General features: G+C 40.1%; 1 protein-coding gene across 1 annotated transcript in view; it reads right to left on the reverse strand.

Moving 5' to 3' along the window:
• The window catches only part of LOC145394002 (protein amalgam-like), a 240,833-nt gene that overhangs the window by 152,035 nt on the left and 65,130 nt on the right, over window positions 1-23,668 (reverse strand). Inside the window, exon 2 of the mRNA XM_080267973.1 lies at window positions 15,187-15,287. Within this exon, the coding sequence (XP_080124099.1) occupies window positions 15,187-15,287 (101 nt within the window). The remainder of the gene's footprint in view (window positions 1-15,186; window positions 15,288-23,668) is intronic.

Below are 23,668 nucleotides of genomic sequence, written 5' to 3' on the forward strand. Positions count from 1 at the left end.
TGATTGAGTGAGTGAATAATTGATTGCCAAATAAATATCAGGGAAAGAATATAAAATCAGTCATCGCTTTCTTACTAATAAAAAGTCTGAGGAAATTTTTAACTATTGAGAGAAAAATAACAGGAAAAATAGTCACCGACCTTATTTTCCAAGCATAAAAGAAAGCAGAATTTGTATATACTGAGAATTTTAAATAATGAGGGAAAGAGGAAACTTCAGGTTACACGTGGAAAACTTCAGGCATGTAGAAGTATGTATCAGACCTGCGATGCTCCCCCTCCCCCTTCTTTGTGTGTGTGTGTGTGTGTGTGTGTGTGTGTGTGTGTGTGTGTGTGTGTGTGTGTGCAAGCTAATACTGTCGATTCCGTAATGTGCCACGTTGGGAACTCTGAAGTGTGGGTCACAGCTTAACATTGTAGACTCATTTTTCAACATCAGGTGTCCGGGGAAAGGTGGAGAGGGGAGGAGGAAGAGAGGGAGGAACAAGGAATAGGGAGGAAGGGAGGGAGGAAGCAGTAAGGGTTAGGGAGGAAGGGAGGAAGTAAGAAGGGACAGTAGAGGATACAAGAGGAAGGGGTTAGCAGGGAAGATGGAATGAGAAAAAATGGAAGTTAGGAGAAGGAAGGAGAAATGGGGAGGTTCATAAGATGAAAAGGAGAGGAAGACTGAGGGAAGAAGAGGAGAGGGAAATGAGGGGGAGGAGGAATGGAGGGGAGTAAATGGGGAAATAGGTAGGGGAGGGACAGTGTGGGATGATAGGTGGGGAAGAGAAGTAGGGGGAGTTAGGAAGAGGAGTGGAATAAGATGGTAGAATGAATGGAGGAGTTGGCAATGAAAGAACAGTATGAAATAAAGGGAGAAGGAGGGAAAGAGGGAGGGAGAGAAGAAGCTAGAATGAAGGGTTGGGGGAGGAGGGGAAATACGGAGAGTTCCAATGTTATTAGTTAATATTTATGCATTACGAAATAAATATTCTTAGTATGCAATTTGATATGATTTAGTGTTTTTTTAATTTATCATTTTTGAACATAATTGCGTCAGAATTCGCGGATATAATATAAACATACACACAAAGAGAAACACAAATACAACAAAGATACTGACCACACACACACACACACACACACACACACACACACACACACACACACACACACACACACACACACACACACACACACACACACACACACACCAAAGCAAATATTGAAAGATTGACAGACTACAGACAAGCGGCCTGGCAGAGAGAGAGAGAGAGAGAGAGAGAGAGGGGGGGGGGAGAGGGACACAAAAATACTCAGTCAACACAACTAACCGTTTTTTGTGAGGGAGGGAACAAGTGCAGGAGGGAATTGGGAAGGAGGGAGGGAGGGAGAAAAAAAGGAGGGAAGGAGGGGTAATGGTAGGGAATACAGAGGAAGAGACAGACTTTGAGGATGGTGATGAATGAAGGGAGACACTCAAGAGGAAAGAGGAAAGGAGATGAGGAGTGAGGGAGAAGCAGGATAGAGGAAATGGGAAGAAGAGAGACAGAATGGGGAGGGTCGAAGGAGAGGAGAGGGGAGGAGAGAGGGAGGAAAGGAGTGGAGAAAGCAACTGGAAGGTAGGGAGAGAGGAAGTGAGTGGAGAGAGGAACTGGAAGGTAGGGAGAGAGGAAATGAAGAGAAAGGGAAGGAGGGAGGAGAATATGGTAGGGAATGTTGGGGGGGGGGAAGAGAGAATATGGAAAAGGGAAGAGAAAGGGAAGGAACAAGTGCAGGAGGGATTTGGGAGAAAGAGAGAGAGAGAGAGAGAAGTGAATCATGCTGATAAAAATCAATGGCTTAAGATACCCGGAGGGGATGAAGAGAAGAATGAGGGAAGTAAAGGGGGAACATAAGAAAATAAAAGAGCAAAGGAACGAGAGTGAATAGCAAAAGAAGGAAAATGAAAATAAGTATACAACATGACAGAAGAGACGGAGAAAGAGAGCCAAGTTGGAAAGGGAAGAGAAGAGGACAATAAGGAAGAGTCAAACCGATAAAATATGAAAAAAGTAAAAGTTAGAAGGAGTAGGTGAAATAAGCAGGAAGATGCAGAATGCTAAAGGAAGATGGAGGGAGAGAAGGATGAATACAAGGAAGGAGGAAGAGGGAGAGAAAGGTGAATAAAAGGAGGGAGGAGGAGGGAGAGAAAGGTGAATAAAGAAGAAGGAGGAGGAATAAGGAAAACATGCGAGAGTAGAAAAGAAACCAAGATGACTGACAGGGAAGGCAGAAACTATGCATAAAGGAGAGAGGAAGAGTGAAAGGAAAGACCCAGAAAAATAAGAGAAAGAACTTGAAAAAAGAAAGGAGGATAGAAACTAAAGGACGGGTTGACAGTAAAAAAAAAATTGTCAGGAAAATAAGAGAGAAATGAAACAGAAAACATTAAATTAACAAAGAAAGAATTACGAAGACAAAAAAATATAAATCCAGAGTGAATACGAGTAAATGGGAGGTGCAGAAAATGGACGAGATGCAAGAGGAAGAGAGAAGATGGAGAGGAAAAAGAGGAAGCGGAATTGGAAAAGCCTGATAGGTAAGGGAAAATATATAATGGTAGAGAGAGAGAGAGAGAGAGAGAGAGAGAACACTGTAGAGAAAGATTGGAAAATGGAGAAAGGAGAGAACACTAAAAGCCTCAAGAAGAAGGAAATAAAGACAATCCGAGAAAAACAAGAGCAATTGTGTGTATGTGTGTGTGAGAGAGAGAGAGAGAGAGAGAGAGAGGAATAAAGAATATGGTGAATGAGGCAGGAAGAGAAAAAGAGAGGAGGGAAACTGACAGAAAATATTCAGGAAAAAGAGGGACAAGAGAAAACGAAAAATCTAGAGGAAAAGGAACAAAATCCAAAAAGGAAGTGAGAATTAGAAGCAGACTGAGAAATAATAAATGTTGTACAGAGAAATACTGAAGAAAATTGAAAGGATGTTAAGAATGAGAAGGGTAAAGGAAGGAAAGAAAAATGAGAGAGAGAGAGAGAGAGAGAGAGAGAGAGAGGTGAGGGGAGGGTGGGGGAAGGAATTAGGACATGTTCAACACCACATTGGCGGCTGAAAATAGCTAATGAGAGAGAGAGAGGGGGGAAGAGAAGAGAATGAGGAGTTAAAGGAAGAGACAGAAGAAACAGAGGAGAGGGAAGTAGAGACAAATAATAGAGCGAATAGAGGGAGGTAAAAAAGGAAAGGGAAAGGATGAAGGAAATGGGGAGAAGATTTTAGTAAAGATTTAAGTAAAGAATAAGGTGATAGGAAAGTAATAACTCAGATAGAAATAAGAAACGTGAGACATAAATTGAGTGAAAATAAACATAGAAAGTTTCGAGAGACTAAGAGGTATAAAGGAGAAGAAAACGAATAAGATTAGTGATTACGTTCTTCATTTTATTTATTTAATGTTAAGCATATTGATCTACCATGGTGACATCACACACCCTTATATTGCCCACTCGAACGTCAGTCAGCTCTTACGCATGCCCCACATCTTTCATAAATCTTTACGAAATTCATCAGCTTCCCTGCCACACTACCGCTACACACGTAAAACCTTCAATAATAAATCTCTTCACCTAGTAGTGTGCTCTTTTCCTGATCAACAGCTGTCATAAATATCGTACTGTGCTTCTCACGTTTTACCAGATATCTTTCAGTTCTGACTTGTTTACATTTACGCAGAGCTACAATCCCAGCTTCTTCCACTCCGCTGCACAACACCACACGTCCGTTTTGTTTCAATATATTTCCTAGAAACAAACACGATATGTTTTATAGTTTTTTATCGTGCCGTCCTAGTCTTGCAACGTTTTCACAACACTCTTCCTCACTTGCGTTTTGACACATTCTTAGATACAATATTCCCTTCTTGTGCACCGCTCGATCCAATCCTATTTGCTACCGCTTTGCTCTCGCCATTCACCTTCGTCAGTTTTCGGAATAATATTTTCCTTACTTCCTCCATTTGGTAACATTCTTCCATTGTCATCCCCTGCAGTTTCACAGGTTTCCTCATGTTCGTTCTTACACTTAGGCACCTCTTTCCAAAGCAATTTCCTGTTTTCTGAAGAATTTTCCATTATTTCGTTTTTCATATACCCACTTCATTCCCTAATCTTTTTACAACCTTCACCTTCTTAAGATATTCCCTCTTCTTTTTAATTCAGACTCCTTTCATGCATCCACTTCATCCACTTCTTTCAGTTCCCTTCCACTGTTCCTGCTGCTTCCACTTGTCCACCATGTTGTTCCTTTCTTAATTTCTTATGCCCTTGCAACATCACACATGCTTTTGCCACACCGATTTAGTATATTTTCCACTTCCTCGTGTACCTACTTCCTGGACCCTCACTCTCGTCTATCCCCTGCTCTCATTCATCTGCCACTGGTTTGTTTTTTGTAATATTCAGTATATCCCATCACTCTTCGTACTCTTCTCGGCGTTCTTATTCCATGCTCCTTACAGATTCGTCTCCAATAAAACAAACATGATTAACCCTTTCAGTATGATGTCTTTATTAAATTGAATAATATCGTCTAAAAGTAGCAAGAATAACAACTACGTCACCGGATCAATAGTAGTAGTAGTAGTAGTAACCTTAGGCTCATCTTCACGTGAACCCTATGTACTGCTTGCTGAAGTTGCCCTGTCCTTGTAATCCACCATGCTCCTTTCGGGGGATAGGGACACTTGAGGGACGCTTGTATTACCGGGCAGTAGAGTTGCCACCACATGAAGGCGTCCCACATCAACACCACGTCCCAGACTCAAAGGGTTAAATGGTCCTTCTCGCTGTCCTCTCTCGATCCTCTTTTCAGTGACACGAATCCAGGAAAATAAGGGAAGAACGGATATACAGGAGAAAGAGAGAGAAAGAGAGAGAGAGAGAGAGAGAGGAAGTGGTAGAAGAATCAGAAAGAAGGCTGAGAAAAGAGAGAAGCCGAGAGGGAGAACAAATAGGGGAGGAAGAGAGCAAAAAAGGGAGAAGGTGAAAGAAGGTTGAGAAAGAGAGAGTGGGGAGGAATTTTATGGATATGAGAATGAAGGACAGGGGAGATTAAGGTGAAGGGAGAGAGAGTGAGAGAGAGAGAGAGAGAGAGAGAGAGAGAGAGAGAGAAATTTGACACGGCAGAGGATGAGGAGAGATGAAAAGGAAAAATACTGAATAAAAAGGAGGAAAAAAAGGGAAAGAGGGAATAAAGAGATGAGAAAATGTACGATAATGGCGAGAGATACAGATGAAAAAAAGTAAGAAAATGTGAGATAAAAGTGCAGAATGAGAGAAAATAATGAAGAAATATGTAGAGTAGACGATAAATAGAATAAAGGAAGAAAAAGAGAGGAAGAAAGTGGAGAGGATGTGAGATAAAAAGGATAGCAGGAGAGAAGAGGGAGGAAGGAGAAGAAAAACTATGACATATAAAGAACCTCGAACAAGCAAATGAAGAAGGAGAGATAAGAAAAATTGAGACGAAAGATAAAGGAGAAACGAGGAAGAGAAAATATGGAGTAAAAATGAGAGAGTGAAAGAAAGGGAGAAAAAAGAAGAAATGAGTTTGGAAGATGAAGAAGGGAATACTTGAGGACAGAAGAAAGGAGAAAATAAGGGAATAGAGATGATAGAGAGAGAGAGAGAGAGAGAGAGAATATGGATCAAAGAGAAGGATTAAAGCTTAGAGGGAGAAGAAAGAAAAGGAAGAGGATGCTAGACAAAAACACGAGACGAAGAAAGGAGGGATGACTGAAAAAAAGAGAATGTGGAATAAAAATAATATATATATATATATATATATATATATATATATATATATATATATATATATATATATATATATATATATATATATATATATATATATATATATATATATATATATATATATATATATATATATATATATATATATATATATATATATATATATATATATATATATATATATATATATATATATATATATATATATATATATATATATATATATATATATATATATATATATATATATTATATATATATATATATATATATATATATATATATATATATATATATATATATATATATATATATATATATATATATATATATATATATATATATATATATATATATATATATATATATATATATATATATATGGAAGAGAAAGGGAAGAGAATAAAAGAGAAGTGAGATAGGAAAAGATAAAAAAAAAAAAAAAAAGAAAGCAGACAGGGAAGAGAGGAAAAGGGAGAAAATGTACCAACGAAGCGAAAATGGAAGAAGAGAGAATTGCAATTAACATATGGAAGAAGAGTAAAGAAGAGAATGTGAGATACAAAAAAGGTGAGAAACGAAAAAGAGAAGAGGGAGAAAAAGGGAGAAAGTGTGTAATAAAACGGAAGAACGAAACAAAGAGAGAAAAAGAAAAAAAGGCAGAATAAAAGAAATCTGAGAAGCGAAACCCAAGATGGTGAAAGGAAAGGAACCAAGAGACAGGAGTTAAGAATTAAAGTTGTATGGAAAAAGAGGGGAAGAAAAGAAAAAAAAAATATGATGATGGCAATAGGGGGAATGTGTACGGAAAAAGTGAAAAAAAAAAGGGGGGGGGGAAGAGGGAGGGAGAAATGTGAGGAAGAACAGGAAGAATAACGTAATGAATGAATCCCATAGCCTGACTCTCTCTCTCTCTCTCTCTCTCTCTCTCTCTCTCTCTCTCTCTCTCTCTCATCGAACGGGTAGGGGGGGAAGTTGGATACAGCCTTCATTAACCCCTTCAGTGCGAGAGCCTACTGTTGCTGAAGGAAATCGTCTGGAGGTAGCAAAAATAAACTTTACTATTACGTCATCGTAGTGAAGAGGTTTAGAGGAAAACTGAGAGATGTTGAGGAAAAGAGGAATATAGGAAGAAGAAAAAGAATAAATGAAGGAAAGGGGAGGAAAAGAATGTGATAGAGAGGCAAAGACAATAAAAAAGATAATAAAGGCGAAAAATGTGAAAGAGGAATAAAGAGAGGAGGGAAAAGTGAGATAGAGAAGAAAATGTAATGAAAATAAAGAAGGAAATTGAGATAAAGTAAAGGAAGAGAGAATAAAAACAATAAATATAATAATAAAGGGACGAGGGATGAACATAAGATAGATAAAGGTAGCTGTAATAAATATGATAAAGAGAATAAATAAAGATGAAAGAAAGAGGACGACAGAAACGAGTGGAAAAAAATCATATTAAAAAAATGACGGAATACTTTTAGAAGAGTGGAGCACAATACTCAATAATTAATAACCCAAAGAGTGAATAATCAACTTCCGCATGCGGTATTTTCCGGGGAAGATACTCGGCATTCCTCCCTTCGCCTACGGGCTCAGAGTCACGAGGCTCATGGGTCCAGACTTTCGGGTTCTTTCCTTATCAAACCTTTGACCACTTGCAGGCCAACCCCTTAAACCTGATGACTTATTAAAACTTCCCATATCCCAGTTGGAAGCTTTAATCTTTGTCAGTATTATTATTATCCTAGAGAAGATCTAGATCGCTGCCATTTGCATACCAATTGAGTTACAGCCTTCATTTTTATGTCGTATTATAGTACTGCTTGGCCGCTTCATCTGACAAGTTATCATCCCCACCCTACCTCTGCAACCCAGATAGGATCCGGACAAAAAAAAAATAAATAAATAAATAAATAACCTTAAAGTTCAAGAACCACTGAAGTTAGAGGGCTGAAGCTTTTATATCTGTACTGTACCTGGGACATGGCCAGAATGCAGTGCTTAATACACTCCAGATCGGATCGTTATTCTCTGATATCGCATATGGTCCAAAATTATGGACTCCGTCGGAAAACATGAATCACCTGATTTTACATGAAGGAATACAATAGGCTAGAGCCACCAAACTTGGTGGAATTATAGACTGTGATGACCTAAGGTGACATGCAGAAGATCAGTAACCTCGACCTCAAGGTTCCTTTATAGCTCGGCTTCCAGCAGGCAATGGCTGTTTTTTTTAATAAAAATTGACCTTGGAAAATTTTACGGCGTTCTAGTTCTTAGTTCTTTTTTACTATTTTCAGACGCTTTTATTTAGATTTTAAAAGGAATCTCGTCTCTGAAAGGTTAATAAAGGCTACATCTAATCTTCAGGGTCGAAAAAATAACTCCCAAGCCGAATAAAATCGTCCGGAGATGGCAAGAACTTCTTGTACTGAAGAGGCTATGAGGGCTTCATTTAATCCCTCCTGCTAGAAAAGTACCTGCTTAGAAAATAGTATGGAGGAAAGAATGAAGCAAAAAGTCATTTACTTGAAGAAGGATGTATGACAGAAGCTGATGAAAATGAGAAAAATGAGAATGGGGGGGGGGAGGAAAGAGGAATACGTAAAGAAAGAGAAAATAGAGAGAAAGAGAGATTGAAAGAAGGTGAAAGCAAAATTAGACTAAAATAAGAAATGGATAAAAGTGAAGAAGTAGAAAAGTGGGGGAGAGAAAAGAGAGGTACACGAAGAAAGAAAACATATGTGTGCGGAAGAAAATGATTGGAGGAATGTGAGAAGGAGGAAGCAAATTTAGAATAAAATAGTTGGTGAAAATATTGAAAAGAAGAAATAAGATAACGTTGAAAGTAAGAATATAGATACCGTGGAAGAATATGGGAAAGGGATGAGGGAGGAATGCAAGAAGGGAGAAGAAAAATACAAATTAATCAAGGTATCTGCAAATAAAAATGAGAAGTGAGAGGAAGTGAAGGAAAGAGGGAAGAGAGAAAGGAGGGGAGAAGAAACAGAGGAAAGAGATACAGAAGGAGTGAATGTGAGAAGGAGAAGGAGGAAGGGAAATAATTAAAAAAACAGAGGATAAAAATGAGAACTTGCGGAAAGTCAGGAAGGAGGAATAAAGACACGAGAAAAGAGTAAATGAGAGAGAGAGAGAGGGGGGGGGGAGGGATATGAGAAAAGGGAAGAAATATAAAAGAAAGAAGCTGATGAAACTGTTAAAAAGGAGAACTATATTATAGTGATCCGATTTTTCTATGTTTGTCTGTTACCGTAACACAGCAAAAACAGCGCAACGTAGCGCAATTTTTGTTTGAGCATGGTACCATTAAAAATGCTCTAACTTGAAGAATAAATCAATTTCCAGGCCATTCGGGCCACCGGTTCCCGAATTATGACTCCTTTCTGGCCCTTTGCTTCAGAATTAGTACGGTATTTGCTTTTAGTGGAGGGGATGGATTCGTTCTTGGTCCGGCATTGAAATTATTAAATCAATTTCCAGGCCATTCGGGCCACCGGTTCCCGAATTATGACTCCTTTCTGGCCCTTTGCTTCAGAATTAGTACGGTATTTGCTTTTAGTGGAGGGGATGGATTCGTTCTTGGTCCGGCATTGAAATTACCAGAATGACAGGAGGGAGAAGATTGGCGTGTTTGTTGTATTATCACTTTTTCGCCTCTTCTTCTTTCCACCTTATGGCCTGGTCCTAAATTGTACACTGTAATGCTATAGTGTAATTTAGTATAATAACAAACACTGTTGTCCTGCCTCTCTCTTTCTGTCTCTCTCTCTCTCTCTTTCTCTTTCTCTCATCAACGGGTGTCCCAGCAGGATAAAAATAAGGGAAAATTCCTCACTCCGTCTCGCTCACGGCATGAGTTATTTATATTTCTGTTACCTTTAGATTGAAATTTGGAACTGACTTGACATCGGGCGGAGGCCGCCGAAGGCGACCATTACGTGCGTGAGAATAAATATAAGAAAGTAGGAAATAGTTGACAAGAAGGAAAGGAAATAGTGTGCATAGAAGACAGAGAATGTGAAGGGAAGAGGAATAAAAAAGAAGAGAAATGTAATAACATGGACGAAAATGAAAGGGAGAGAGGAAGCAAAATAAGGAAAAATGAAGGGAGCAACGGACGAAAATTATATAAAGGAAAAATAAGTAGCAAGATTTAAAAAAACTATAACAGGAAGGAGGAAAGAGTAAAAAGACAAAAGAAAAATGAGGAAAATATATTGCACGAGAAAATAGCAAAATTTGAAATAAAAAAACAACGGCGAAAAAGGATAGAAATTATTTAAAAATGAGATAAAGGGGAATTGTAGAAAGAAGGAAAGAGGAAAGATAAAATGGAGAAATGGATGTAAGGAGAAGGAGGCAGCAAAATAACGAATAATTCAGACAGCAACGATTATGGTGATGGAATAACCTGATAAAGGGACAATGCAGCAAGAGAGGAAGAAGATGAAGTGGAGGAGCAAAGAGGAAATAACATAAACAGTAAAGAAAGTGGAAGAAAAGAAAGATAAAGTAGAGCAAAGAGGAGATAACAGGAAAAATCAAGAAACAGGAAGAAAAGAAGATAAAGATGAGCAAAGAGAAAATTAGAGGAAGAATCGAGAAACAGGAAGAAAAAACTAAGATAAAGAGGATGAGCAAAGAGAAGATAAGAGGAAGAATAAAAAAAGAGGAAGGAAGCAAGAAGATGTGGAAGAACAGAGGAAATAACAGGAAGAATCAAGAATGAGGAAGAAAAGAAGAAGATAACCCCAAAAAATAAAGAGGAAGAAAGGAAGAAGATAAAGTGGAAGAGCAAAGAGGAAATAATATAAAAAAGGAAAAGCAAATTTAAAAGAAAAGAGGAAATAACGTAAGCAATTCAAGAAAGAGGAAGGGAGAGAGAGGGAGAGATGAAGTGGAAGAGAGAAAAAAAAAATACCGTAAAAGAGTCAACAAAGAGGGGGGAAGGAAAGATAAATAAAAGACATATTTGAGTGACAAAAAGAGGAGGTGAAGGAGAGAGGAGAAGCGGAAAATTAAAGAAAAGGAGAGAAAGTGTATCAGGAATAATATGAGTTGACAAAATAATGGCGATAGTGGAAGGAAGGGTTTATAAAGAATGACATGTTGAGGATGATAAAGGACGTGGAAGAAGACGAGAGAGTGAAGAAATAAAAGAGGGGAGAAGATGAAGAAGTAATACAGGGAAAGTATGGAAAAAGAACAGTAAGAAATAGTTTGTAAATAATGATGATATATTCAGGAGTGATAAGAAGAGACGATGAGGGAAGGAGGGGAAAAGAGAAGCAGAAAAGAAAAGGGAAATTACTTAATGAAGAGAGAGAAATTGATGTGATAAGTAATAATTTTCAGGGAAGATCAAGAGGAGATGATAGGGAGGAAAGGAAAAAGGGAGAGACTGTGTTAGGAAAAGAGAAAGACGAAGAGAAAAATTAAGAGAAGAAGAAGATTGGAGGAAGGGTAAGGAATGATTAATAAAGAATGACGTGTTTAGTGATAGTAAATAAAGAAGGTGGAGGTAAAAGAAGGAGAAAGAGAGAAGAACAAAGAAGAGTGGAGAAAGAGGAAGGAATGACAGAATACAAGAATGCCATAATCAGAGTTAATTAATAGAGAAGTAGGGATGATAAGGAAGAGGAAATATGATAAAAAGGAATACAGAAAGTCGAAGAAGAGAAGGGGAATACCTTTAAAAATGTAGAAATGAGAAGAAAGTAATGATAAATAATCGTGTGTTCTGATGAAATAAAAAATTATAGAAGGGGGAAGAGGGAGAAAGAGCGAAGAACAAAAAGAAATGGAGAAACAGGGAATGAAACTAAAGAACAGAATGAGAAAACGGGGAGGGAAAAGAATAACAGAAAAGAGAACTATAATTGAGGAACAAAAGAGAGAAACGGAGATAAAGAAAGGAATAATGGACTTCAGAATGAAATGTGAGAAAAGAGGAGGTGGAAGGGAAGAAGGGAGAAGGAGGAAAGGGAAGGAGAGTGAGGGTGAAAGAGGAATAGAGTATGGGAACGAGGGAATAAGAGACGGAAGGAGAGGAAATGGAAGAGAGGAGGGGAGAGTGTGGGGGGAAAGGGAAGGGAGAGACAAACAACAAAAGAGAGAAGGTGCGAGAGGTTAGGGGAACTAAAGGTGATGGGAAAAAGGGAGAAGAAAGAGGTGGAACAGGAGGTAGGAGGAGAGGGAGAATGTTGGGGGAGGAAAGGAAGGGTGGAGATTAAAGGAAGGGGAGGGAGGGAGTGGTATGAAAGGAAGAGAATAAATGGGGAGGAAGGAGGAGAAAGGAAAGGAAAGAGATGATGGTTGGAAAAAGGAAGGAAAAGATGATGAAAAGGTGTATGGAGGAGTGGGAGGGGAGTGCAAAGGAAGAGAGAAGAAGGGAGAAGGAAGCAGGAAGAAAAAATGGAGAGGGGAGATGGAGAGCAAGGGAGAAAAGGTAAGGGAGAGGAAGGGGAAGAGTTGGAAAGCGATGGGGAGAGGCTGTAGAGGATGTGTTCATGGAAGAGAGGAGGGTAGAGGAAAGAAAAAGAGGTCAGAATGAGAGAGAGAGAGAGAGAGAGAGAGAGAGAGAGAGAGAGAGAGGATGGGTGGGTGGGTGAGTGAGGGGGTGGGTGGGCAGGTGAGGGTGACTGAGTAGAGAGAGAGAGAGAGAGAGAGAGAGAGTGGAGGGGAGAGAAAGAGAAGGGATTAACAGAGCTCAAGTAATGACGTATGGAGACACTCGCCAACACAACACTGACTGATAGGTGAGAGAGAGAGAGAGAGAGAGAGAGAGAGAGAAATGTTGCCGTGGCAAAATATTGTGTTCTGATATTGCGTGTTTGTGTGTGGGTATATGGAAAATAGATAGCCAGACAGATAGATAGCTAGATAGATAGATAGAATGATGGAGAGACTGATAGATAGAGAGAATGATAGATGGGGACTCTGATAGATAGACAGATTTTATTCAGCTGAAGGAGAGAAGTCAGGCTATGAAGGTTAATGGAGACTGTTCCAAGCCGCGTCACTTCAGATGGTGTCTCCTAAAGGAACATAAACTGGCTTGTATTCTCGTCGGTTAAGGAAGCACCCTAACACCTTTTCCTGTGCAGCTTATTTCACCTGTTATACCTTACTGTCCATCTCCGTGTTACATAAATCCTTCCACTATCGCCATACTGTGCATAGTTAACGTGGAAAGGGATATTAACCAGCCGTATCCAGAATAAATCACTAAGGAAAAGATGATACGGAGCCTCCTTGTTAGAAAAACGGACCATAATCGTCTGAAGGGAAGGGATTAATGAAATAGTCTGACGTCAGCTGGAATAAAACACGGAGTTCAAACACCACTATCAAAGGCATTAAAACACAGTGAATATCCTGTTATGAGGCTAAATCAATTGTAGTACAACAACACGAAACTCAAGGGTCATTCAGAACTAGAGAAGTGTGAACTGCATTTTAATTAATCTGTTGGCATTTGGTGGAGTACCGTATGTCGAAATAGAGCCAATTTTTTTTGTTTAATTACATGGCTGTCTAATATGAGTTGGCACTTTGAAAATCGTAACATCATCATCATCATCGTCATCATCATCATCATCATCATCATCATCATCATCATCATCATCACAAGGACTTTATTCCTCTTTTAAAACTGGTGAGGTACTGTCTGTAAACAAAGAAAATGTACAATTGTTTCTCTTTCCAAATAATAAACCAGTTATTACATACATATATACATACCTACATACACGCACATTCATTCATACATACATACATAAATTCGTACATATATGAAAATATAGAACGAATGAACGACTGCCCACATACTTGCTTGCCTACTTGCTTGGTTGATTGATTGATTGATTGACATTTTCCTAAAATAACTCAAACATAAACATCATCACTCAGAGTAAAAAGTCATCCAGGTGTGATATTTCCGGACATAATATTATCATTGAATTTCGATGTCAGAAGTGGGGTTGTTGCAGGATTTGTTGCACACACACACACACACACACACACACACACACACACACACACACACACACACACACACACACACACACACACATCGCTCGCTGGCTCAGTGGTAATGTTCTCGTTTGCCATCTGGTAGACGGGAGTTCGCGCCTCGCTCAGGTTGCGAAAAGTTTCACTGACGAAGTGGGTGGTTACTGTCCCCCTTGAGCAAGGGGATGAGTGTGTGCGTGTGTGAAGGTCACAGCCTTGCCCTTAGATCGGACTATATGAGCTCTCAGCTCCCTTCCGGGAGGGTAAAAGCTGGCGATCACGACCATCCAGTGATCCTGACCGACCCGGTGAATTACACACACACACACACACGGCTAATCAGAGGGCTCAAACGGTGTATTTAATGTGTGGTTTGTGGGTGACTGTGTTTGTTCTATTCACTGAGTAGTAATTAGTTATGCACTATTCATTAATTGGGGTGGGGTGGGGTTGAGGGTGGGGCGGGGCGGGGTGGGGTGAGGGGTGGGGAGGGGGATGGATACTTTCAAATGGCTACATACTTTGTTGACTTTGTTCACTACCCACGCTAATTTAGAGATTGGTGGGTATGTAGGTAGGTAGGTAGGGAGGGAGGGAGGTAGGTAGGCAAATGGAAAGACAGGTAAATAGATATGCAGACAGGAAGACAGATAAAAAGGTAAGTAGGTAGGCAGATGGGGGAGACAGGTAAGCAGGTAAGTAGGTAGGCAGATTGGAAGACAGGTAAGCAGGTAAGTAGGTAGGCAGTTGGAAGATATGTAAGTAGGTAGATAGGTAGGTGTGTAGGTAGGCAGATGGGAAGATAAGTAAGTACTAGTTAGGTAGGTAGGTAGGTAGGTAGGTATGAGGACAGGTAAAAGACAGACATGGTCAAAAACATACAAAATATTCACACTAATTTGTTGGCATTAATTTACTGATAGATAAATACATTGTTGGATGGATAGATATGTAGATAGATAAACTGATGAACAGGTAGACTGGTAAATTGAATGATAGGTAGATAGAATGATATATTGATGGATACCTACACATATTGATTGATGGATGGATTGGCTGGCAAATGTGTAGGTAGACAGGTAAATACTAGCTGATTTTGTGTGTGTGTGTGTGTGTGTGTGTGTGTGTGTGTGTGTGTGTGTGTGTGTGTGTGTGTGTGTGTGTGTTTTCAGTAATTAGGATGGGGGGGTGAAATGGAAACTCAAAAACAGCTACAGATTTTTTAACCACACCTTATATTAGATTTTGGTAGGCAGGTAAGTGGGTAATTAGGTACACAGGTAGATACACAGATGCGGAGGTACATAGATTCTCTCTCTCTCTCTCTCTCTCTCTCTCTCTCTCTCTCTCTCTCTCTCTCTCTCTCTCTCTCTCACCTGGAAAGTACTGATGTTATACACGGTGCACCTGAACTCGGCGTCCCTGCCCACCGCCGCCTGCACCTTCTGTGTGTCGTTCTGGCCGAAGGTGGGCTCGCCTGGGGGAGGGAGAGAGGAGTGAGTGGGTGCTGGAGAGAGAGAGAAAGAGAGAGAGAGAGAGAGAGAAATTGGGGAGAATGAGTGGAAAATAGAGAAAGTGAGTGGAATCAGGAATGAATGAGGGTGAAGAAGAAGAAGAAGAAGAATGAGAGAGAGAGAGAGAGAGAGAGAGAGAGAGAGAGAGAGAGAAGAGGGAGAATGAGTGGAAAGTAGAGAAAGAGTGAGTGGAAACAGGAATGAATGATGGTAATGAAGAAGAAGAAGAATGAGAGAGAGAGAGAGAGAGAGAGAGAGAGAGAGAGAGAGAGAGAGAGAGAGAGAGAGAGAATTACAAAAGCATCAGTAACAGACAAACAAAAATGTCGACCTGTAAAAGAAAGTCAAAGAGATTCCAGGCCCGTTAATTGCATCACTTCATATTTATTCCTGGTACCTTCAGACGATTTTCCTCAGCCTCTAGTAGTGAAAGGGTTAATTCATGCAATGTTCAGCCGCTTAGGGTTCAAACTCTACCTGAAGCTGAATAAAATCGTCAGGAGGTGGCGGGAAAAAATGGAAAATGCGCCTTCGTAGTGACCAGCATAGAGATCGTGATGCTCTCTCTCTCTCTCTCCAACTTTCATTTACGTCATCATACTGAAAAATTAAACGTGAGAGATGGACTGGGCTTGTGTTTTAATCCCCTCAGCACGATAACTTCTTTGTGCCGTATTGTTTATACTGCCGGTATGTTTTTAGGATACAGCCGCTAGAGTGGGAGGCTGCGGGAGTGAGTGGGATCCATTGAGAGTGAGTGGGAGGCGTTGGCAGTGAGTTGAAGTCAGTGGGAGGCATTTGGAGTGAGTGGCAGGCAGTGAGAGTAGTCGGAGAGAGACGGGGAAACGAGTAGCAGTGGGCGAATTCAATGCGAGTGAGTAGAAGAATAGATGAGAGTGGGAAAAGAGCGGGAGATAATACGAAGAATGAGTGGGAGGCAGAGTGGGGTAAATATCAGGCAGTGGGAGTGTGAAAAGATGAGTGGAATTAAGTATACATGAGAGGGAGGTGGCGTGAGTGGGAGGCAAAGAGGGAAAGCGTGAGAGGGAGACACACTGTCCTTCAGTAACCGAATGACGAAAGGTGAGAGAGAGAGAGAGAGAGAGAGAGAGAGAGAGAGAGAGAGAGAGAGAGAGAGAGAGAGAGAGAGAAAAAATGCTTTGAACCCTGAGTAGAAAAATAAAAACTGAGTAGGAGTGGAGTAGAGTGCGTTATAACAGCGTCAATAATTGGGTGAAGAAATAAGTTGTCCTGTTGTAGTCGAGTGCAGTGGAGAGAGGCCATTAGTGAGAGAGAGAGAGAGAGAGAGAGAGAGAGAGAGAATTTGTTTAGGCGTGTGTGTGCCAGTTTCATTGTCTGTGCATATATAACCGTGTTTGTGTTTGTTTATTTGTTTGTCTGCATCTCTGTGTTGGTAAGATGTGTGTGTGTGTGTGTGTGTGTGTGTGTGTGTGTGTGTGTGTGTGTGTGTGTGTGTGTGTGTGTGTGTGTGTGTGTGTGTGTGCAGAGAGAGAGGGGGGGAGGTGGAAAGGAGGTATTCAGAGAAGAGTGAGAAAGAGCCGGACAGATAGCAAGTCACACATTGTGTGAGAGCGGGAGAGAAGTGTTTGTATGAGAGAGAGAGAGAGAGAGAGAGAGAGAGAGAGAGAGAGAGAGAGAGCATTTATCTGGTACCGTATTATGTGACGTCTATAGCCACTGCTTTCACCAACCACCTACTCTCTCCGTGTCCAGAAAAAAATAAATCCCCATTTTTTAAAACTGTCGTAGATCCCTTCCTTCTTTCAGCTCAGTTGAAGGCCAAGCGTAACCACGCTGAAGGGTTGGTAGAACTCGTAACCGAGGAGACTATTACTTCAAAACTACTGCTAATCAAGTTCAGTTCAATCACGTCCTAGTATTCATTTTGTGGGAGTGGGCCAGTCCCGTCAGATGAAACCAAACCCAATACTGTATAGCATGTAGTATGCCTCTGCCTCTGTGCCCTTAACCAACTTTAATCAAATCCAAATCATCCTAACCACCCTAAGCAGTCGTAGCCTCAACGTAGTATATTGCCAGATCTCTCCACACAAGGCCAGCCAAATCTTATCTCTCCTACTGTACCATAACATATCCTAACGTTACCTACCTTACTCTGTTCTGCCTTACTCTAACCTAATGTAACCTAACAGTGTAACATAGATTAACCTCACCTGACGTCGTTATTTAACCTACCCTCTTGTGACCTAACTTAGCGTTATATAACCTTACCAAATCTAGCCTTATCTAATTGGTATAGGTTTTGGTGAATATAATTGTCTCTAAATCCACGGTGGTTTGGTGTTTGCGTGTTTTTTTTTGCTATCTGCATGTTACCCAAGTCTAGGCCCGCAACCCAAACTGTGGTGGACATTTAACCCTTTCAGTACGGTGACGTCCCTTATTATTCTTGCTATTCCAAGCGACTGCATTTTTTTTTTAATGGAGGGATTAAATACAAAATCTTTCCAGATATTCTGCCGATTAAAATGTATGGTAGTAAAGAAAGTATGACAAAAAGAGTTTACCGTATCGAAAGAGGTAAAATGGACAGTGGTAATATTTCCTTTTATTTCCTTTCATATGGTCACACCCTGTCAATTCATATCGGTGACATAAGCAAGTTCCGACACAGATATTCCTTGCCACTAAAGTAATTCGAATTTCACATGCCTCTCTCTTCCAACAGACACCCCGCCCTGATTCGTACTTCGCCAGTATGGGACATGGCTAATTCTAGCTACCACTCTACCCCAGAGGAGATGGTCCGTCCTCCAGGAGACCTCATAATATGGACTGTTGCAGGTACAGTTTTAGTTTTTATTATTTCGTGTTTTTTTTTTTTTTAACTACATAAATTTCTGGTGCTCTTTTGGTTTTATGTTGACCTGTGTAAGTTTTTTTTTTTTTTTTTTCCTACGTTATTTTTTGATGATCCATATTTGTTCTGAGCAGTTGGGTTACCTTTCTTTTTATCTGGTGACTTATTTTTATTTTTCATTTACTTATTTTTATTCATATTTATTTATTTTTGGCTGTCTTCCTTGCTATCGATCTATTACTTTATCTTATTGGTACTCATATGTTTTATTCCTTTTATGTGCTGTTTTGTTATTACACTAACGACACACCCACCCACACACACACACACACACACACACACACACACACACACACACACACACACACACACACACACACACACACACACACACACACACAGAGGGAGAGGGATAATCCAGAACACACCTGAATGAGATAAGCCAGCACAGATTAAAACATTAAAAGTTACCTTTGCTCAACACTATAAATGGCTCAATACCTGGAACACACCGCCGGGCATACCAGTTCATTTGTTCAGTAAATAATAAATGAATGCCTTACGTTTGCGTGGGTCGGGATTTGATGTTTTTTTATTCATTGGTTTATTCATTGTTGTTTTATTTATACTGAGATGCATTTTACAGTTGTCTTTTGATTGTATTGTTTATCTGGTTGTTTATCAGACTCAGATTTTGCCGCACTCACAGGGGCGGCCATATCCAGTGTGTGGCCCTAACTGTGTCACTCACTTCCTCACTCACTGTACATTTTTAGAGGGTGAAACTTTGAGCGTCACACTCTGGGATGCAAGTGTTGAGTGGTGGGGAATATTTGTGGAGTGTCTGGTGTGCGTCTGGGGTGTGTTAGAAATGTGTCAGAGAGATGTGCCCAAGGACACAAGACACCTTGTCGAGTTGTGCTGGGGTAATGGATACGGCTGGGGTGGGTGCTGTTATCAAACGTGTCCATTGTTTTTTAATAATGCTACTACCAGTACCACAGCTTCTGCCACCACTATCACCACTACCAGAATAATCACTGCCATTGTCACCAATTCCACTATCACCACCTAAACTGTCACTACCATAACAACTACAGCCAACATCACTACTGTCATCACTCCTGGGATCGGTACTATTAGTATCATCACTTCCACTATTACTGCTGTTGCTGCCACTACCATTACAGTCATATCTACGAGAGAGAGAGAGAGAGAGAGAGAGAGAGAGAGAGAGAGAGAGAGAGAGAGAGAGAGAGAGAGCGCAGGCAAAGAAAAATATTAAATCATTCAAAAGCATCATTTATCCCCAAGACAATAAATAAACAAGCAGTGAACCCTCTGAGGACGTGAGAAGCATCTTTTATTCTCGTTACTCTCGGACGATTTAATTAAGCTTAGGACAGTTCCCTTGTTCATAGAGGGTCATCATCATCGTCATCATCATTATCATCATCATTATCATCATCATCGTCACCATTATCGTCGTCTTCGTCACCTTTTCAATCATCATCATCATCAGTCCAAACTTGATTATGGTCGCGAAATCTTTGTATTCGTATTTGTACACTCATCTATTTTTGCCACATTTTACCTGTCGCCTTTTTAATATTTTAGCGCAGTGTGTGTGTGTGTGTGTGTGTGTGTGTGTGTGTGTGTGTGTGTGTGTGTGTGTGTAATTCTTCATCTCCAGGGAGCTAAGGTGTTTACAGTGGCACTCAAAAATGGCTTGGCAGGGAGGAAAGATCAATTACATTTTTTACATTACCTTTGTTTATCGTGGTTCTCTCTCTCTCTCTCTCTCTCTCTCTCTCTCTCTCTCTCTCTCTCTCTCTCTCTATGTATAAATAGATAGACAGGTAGATAGATAGATGTAGAGTACAGGGTAGTTATGGATATAGATAGACAGATGGGTATGTACGTAGATAGATATAAACAGATAAATAGGTAGATAGATAAGGAGATAGATAGGTAGATAGACACTATATATTTTCCATTTAGTTTTATCGGCGTCTCTCGTGTCATTTCCGAAACTGTTACTTCTCTCTAGTATTTCCTTCCTTATTTAGTCTACCTTCTCTTTTCTCCTTCATTTCTTCCTCTTTCTTTACCCTCTCCCTCTCTCTTCCGCCATTTCTTACTCCGTTCCTTCACTCGCTTCCTCTCTCTCATTTCCCTCTTGCCTTTCTTTGACTCCTTCTTTTACTCCCTTCTCTTGTTGTCAGCACTTTTTTCCCTTCCTTCTCTCTCTGACCCTTCGTGCACTCCCTTCCTCTCTGTCTTCTACCCATCTCACTCTTTTCCGTCTGTCTTACTCCTATTTCACTCCTTTTCTCCTGCACTATCTTTCTCTTCATCTGACTCTAATTATCTCTCTTCCTCACTCTCTTCCTTACTCTCCGATTCTGTCTCTTCATCTCTCATCACGATTACCTCTTTTCTCATTCGTTCTTTTTTTCCCCTTTTTCCTGCTATTTTTAGTCTTTTTCATTCAGCTTAGGAGAGCGCCCTGGTAATAAAGAGGTTTTTAAAGATTCTGTCTAACTCATTCACTTAAAAAATTCTCTCACAGTTGAATAAACCCCTTTGAAGACAGCCAGAATGAAGTGTACAGGACGCAGTGTAAAAGAAATAAAAAGTAAAAAATAAAGCAAGATCTGTCAAATAATGGACTTTGGTGAGCAATTCGAATAGGAAATAAAAATCTTACGTAATTTATTCTAGCTGGGATAAGAGCCTTCGTGACTCCACTTCCTTACCGATTTATTTTAATTATTACGCCTTGGAATTTTCTCTTTTATGTTGCCTATAGTTTTTAACATCGACATGCATAACACGAGTGAGGAAGCTGAACTGTAATCTGCTGCATAAAGCGCTATGAAATAGGTGTTACGGAACTCCACTTAAAATACGTCTCACAATTTCTCCAGCAGTATTCTGGAACCGACAGCTTCATATAATTTTCCTTTCACAACAGAGTGCAGTGAAGCAGCCGAAGAGCAAACAGAATGGTTGTGCTTCATCAACAGAATACTTTTGCTTTCATTCTTTCCACTGCGATCTCTCTCTCTCTCTCTCTCTCTCTCTCTCTCTCTCTTCGTGCTGCAGTCTAACGATTTATATTCCTCATAGCGTGGGGATTAGAAACCATATTCAATTCTCTTTACTATAATAATAATAATAATAATAATAAAACCCAAAGCTGAGGAAATCGTATACACATGTTATGAATATAATTAATCAAAAGCTTCACCCCATACTGAAAGGATGGAGACTTTAAGACACTGTAATACGATATGCAGATATCTTGTTCGACCACATTTTCATTACGCAGTGCATTTCTGATATCTTCTTTAACCGAATCTAAGTTATGACAATCGTATGGTCTTCGCCGGAATGAAATAAAAAGTACGTTCTCTGGATGAAGACGTTAAGGACGGATAGTATTTGAATCACTGCAAAAGGCCACACACAAACTTTTCATAACATACATTTGAGAACAGACAGAGAGCTTGACTTGTTCCCTTCCTTGACAGACATTTCGAGGATAGACTGATAGAGCTCAACCTGTTCACCTCGTCAGAGCGTTGGCTGAGCTGACCAAATGCGACATAATACTCAAGGGTTAAGTTTAGCTTCATGAATATAGAGGGATTATTTACTCTTGCCTCGGCGCTTCCCAAACCCGAAGCAGTGCACTAAACTTAAACCACAGGGTAAATTCAGCCATTGTTAATAATACTTCCTTACATGTTACATTTTACATAATTGAAAAAAAGAAGGTCCTGAATTTGTTGAAGGAAATATCTGTTCTCCCTGCCGCCTAATCTTTTAGCGCCCCACCAGGAGTGTAGGGGCCCGGGGCTTGGCAACCAAACTCATACATTTATGACAAGAGTGACTAATCGCTGACCTTGAGTGGTATTATGTGAATATAAAAAACACCAACAAACCCTTGTATGTAAACCCTCATGGGCCACATCCAGTTGGAGTGTTTTAACCACCTCAGATATTTCCAAGAACTTACAAGACCAAGACGTAATAGTAACTGATATACTGCAGATGGAGTATTAACAAACAGCATTATTGGCGCCATGCGGGTGGTATTGCCTTATGCCGCCGTCACTGATTACAGACAATAATAGCTAAAGTATCCCCTTGGATTAGTGGCCGGATACAGCAGTAGTCAAATTAATATACTGTATATGAATAAGTATAAATTTTAAGCTGGTTAAATTACCATCACATTCATGGCCGGTAGATAAAGTTTTACTTATATATTGCACGAATAGTAGTTTCATTCTTAGAAGTATTTTCCACCATTTGCATTATTTTTCCCTCCGACATTTTCAGCCCCGAAGATACTGTGTTTTTTCTTCCATCTTTTCCGTCAGATTTAACGACGGGGAGTTTGGAGGGTAAGGAAGAGAATCTTCTGCTGCACTGTTCTTTTCTTTTACTTCCATTCATGATATTTGTAGGCCGAATCACCTCGGTGGCCTCGTAAGGTCCGTGATGAATGTATAGGATATATATATATATATATATATATATATGTGTGTGTGTGTGTGTGTGTGTGTGTGTGTGTGTGTGTGTGTGTGTGTGTGTGTGTGTGTGTATAATGGGATCTGATTAATATAATCTTGCAGTAGCCAGAAAATAATATTAAAATGTTGAGAGGGATGTGAGTGATACTTATAGATAGACAGTTAGACAGAATGATCATTTGATAGATGGATAATGTGTATAACGTCTTCCTTCTCTCGTTCTTCCTTATTCCTAACTTCAGCCTTATTTCCCTCTCCTTCATACCCCATCCTTTCCCTCTTCTCTTCTTCCCCTCTTCGCACCAACTTCCTTGCCTCTCCTCCCCCTCCCACCCCCTCCTCCCGTCCCCCCCACCTCATCACCCTCTCTGCTCTCATCTCCCATCACATTTCCCATTCAAATATGTTTTTCCCTCCCTCCTTCCTGGCATACTCTCCCCTCTCTCCCTCCCTCCCACGATCCATTTCCCCTCTCTTCCTTCCTCTCTCTGCCTGAACCCTCTTTCCCTTTATTCCTCTCTCGCGGGTACAGGAGTCTCAAACTTGCACAAAAGAATCTTGAATAATTTCTCCCTTCTAAAGAAAACTGAATACGAAAGCCACATATAACGTCATTTCTTTTCGACGTGCTTGGACGCATTGAATTTGTAAGACTGGAAGTTGTATACGTGTATCTACATAAAGAATTATTACTGAAATTTTCTTACATAGTTATTCGTGTAAAGTGCGTCGAAAACTAGAGAGATGCCCTGTAGTAGCAATATGCAAGAGAAAAGTTACGTGCAAAAAAAAAAAAAAAAAAGGCTCGCTTTGGTGGTGTAATCGAAAGCATACTTGATCCACAACCAAGAAGTCCAGGGTTCAGTTCCCCCCGGGCTGACTGGGGGATCATTGAGTAGTCTGTTTGCTTGAGTCAGTTCGCTCATAGAAGTGAAATAAGGACCTGGATTTATAA

The sequence above is a fragment of the Coenobita brevimanus genome, chromosome 26 (genome assembly GCF_032717465.1).
Source record: "Coenobita brevimanus isolate Jiangsu-jjx chromosome 26, ASM3271746v2, whole genome shotgun sequence".
Classification (NCBI taxonomy): Eukaryota; Metazoa; Arthropoda; class Malacostraca; order Decapoda; family Coenobitidae; genus Coenobita; species Coenobita brevimanus.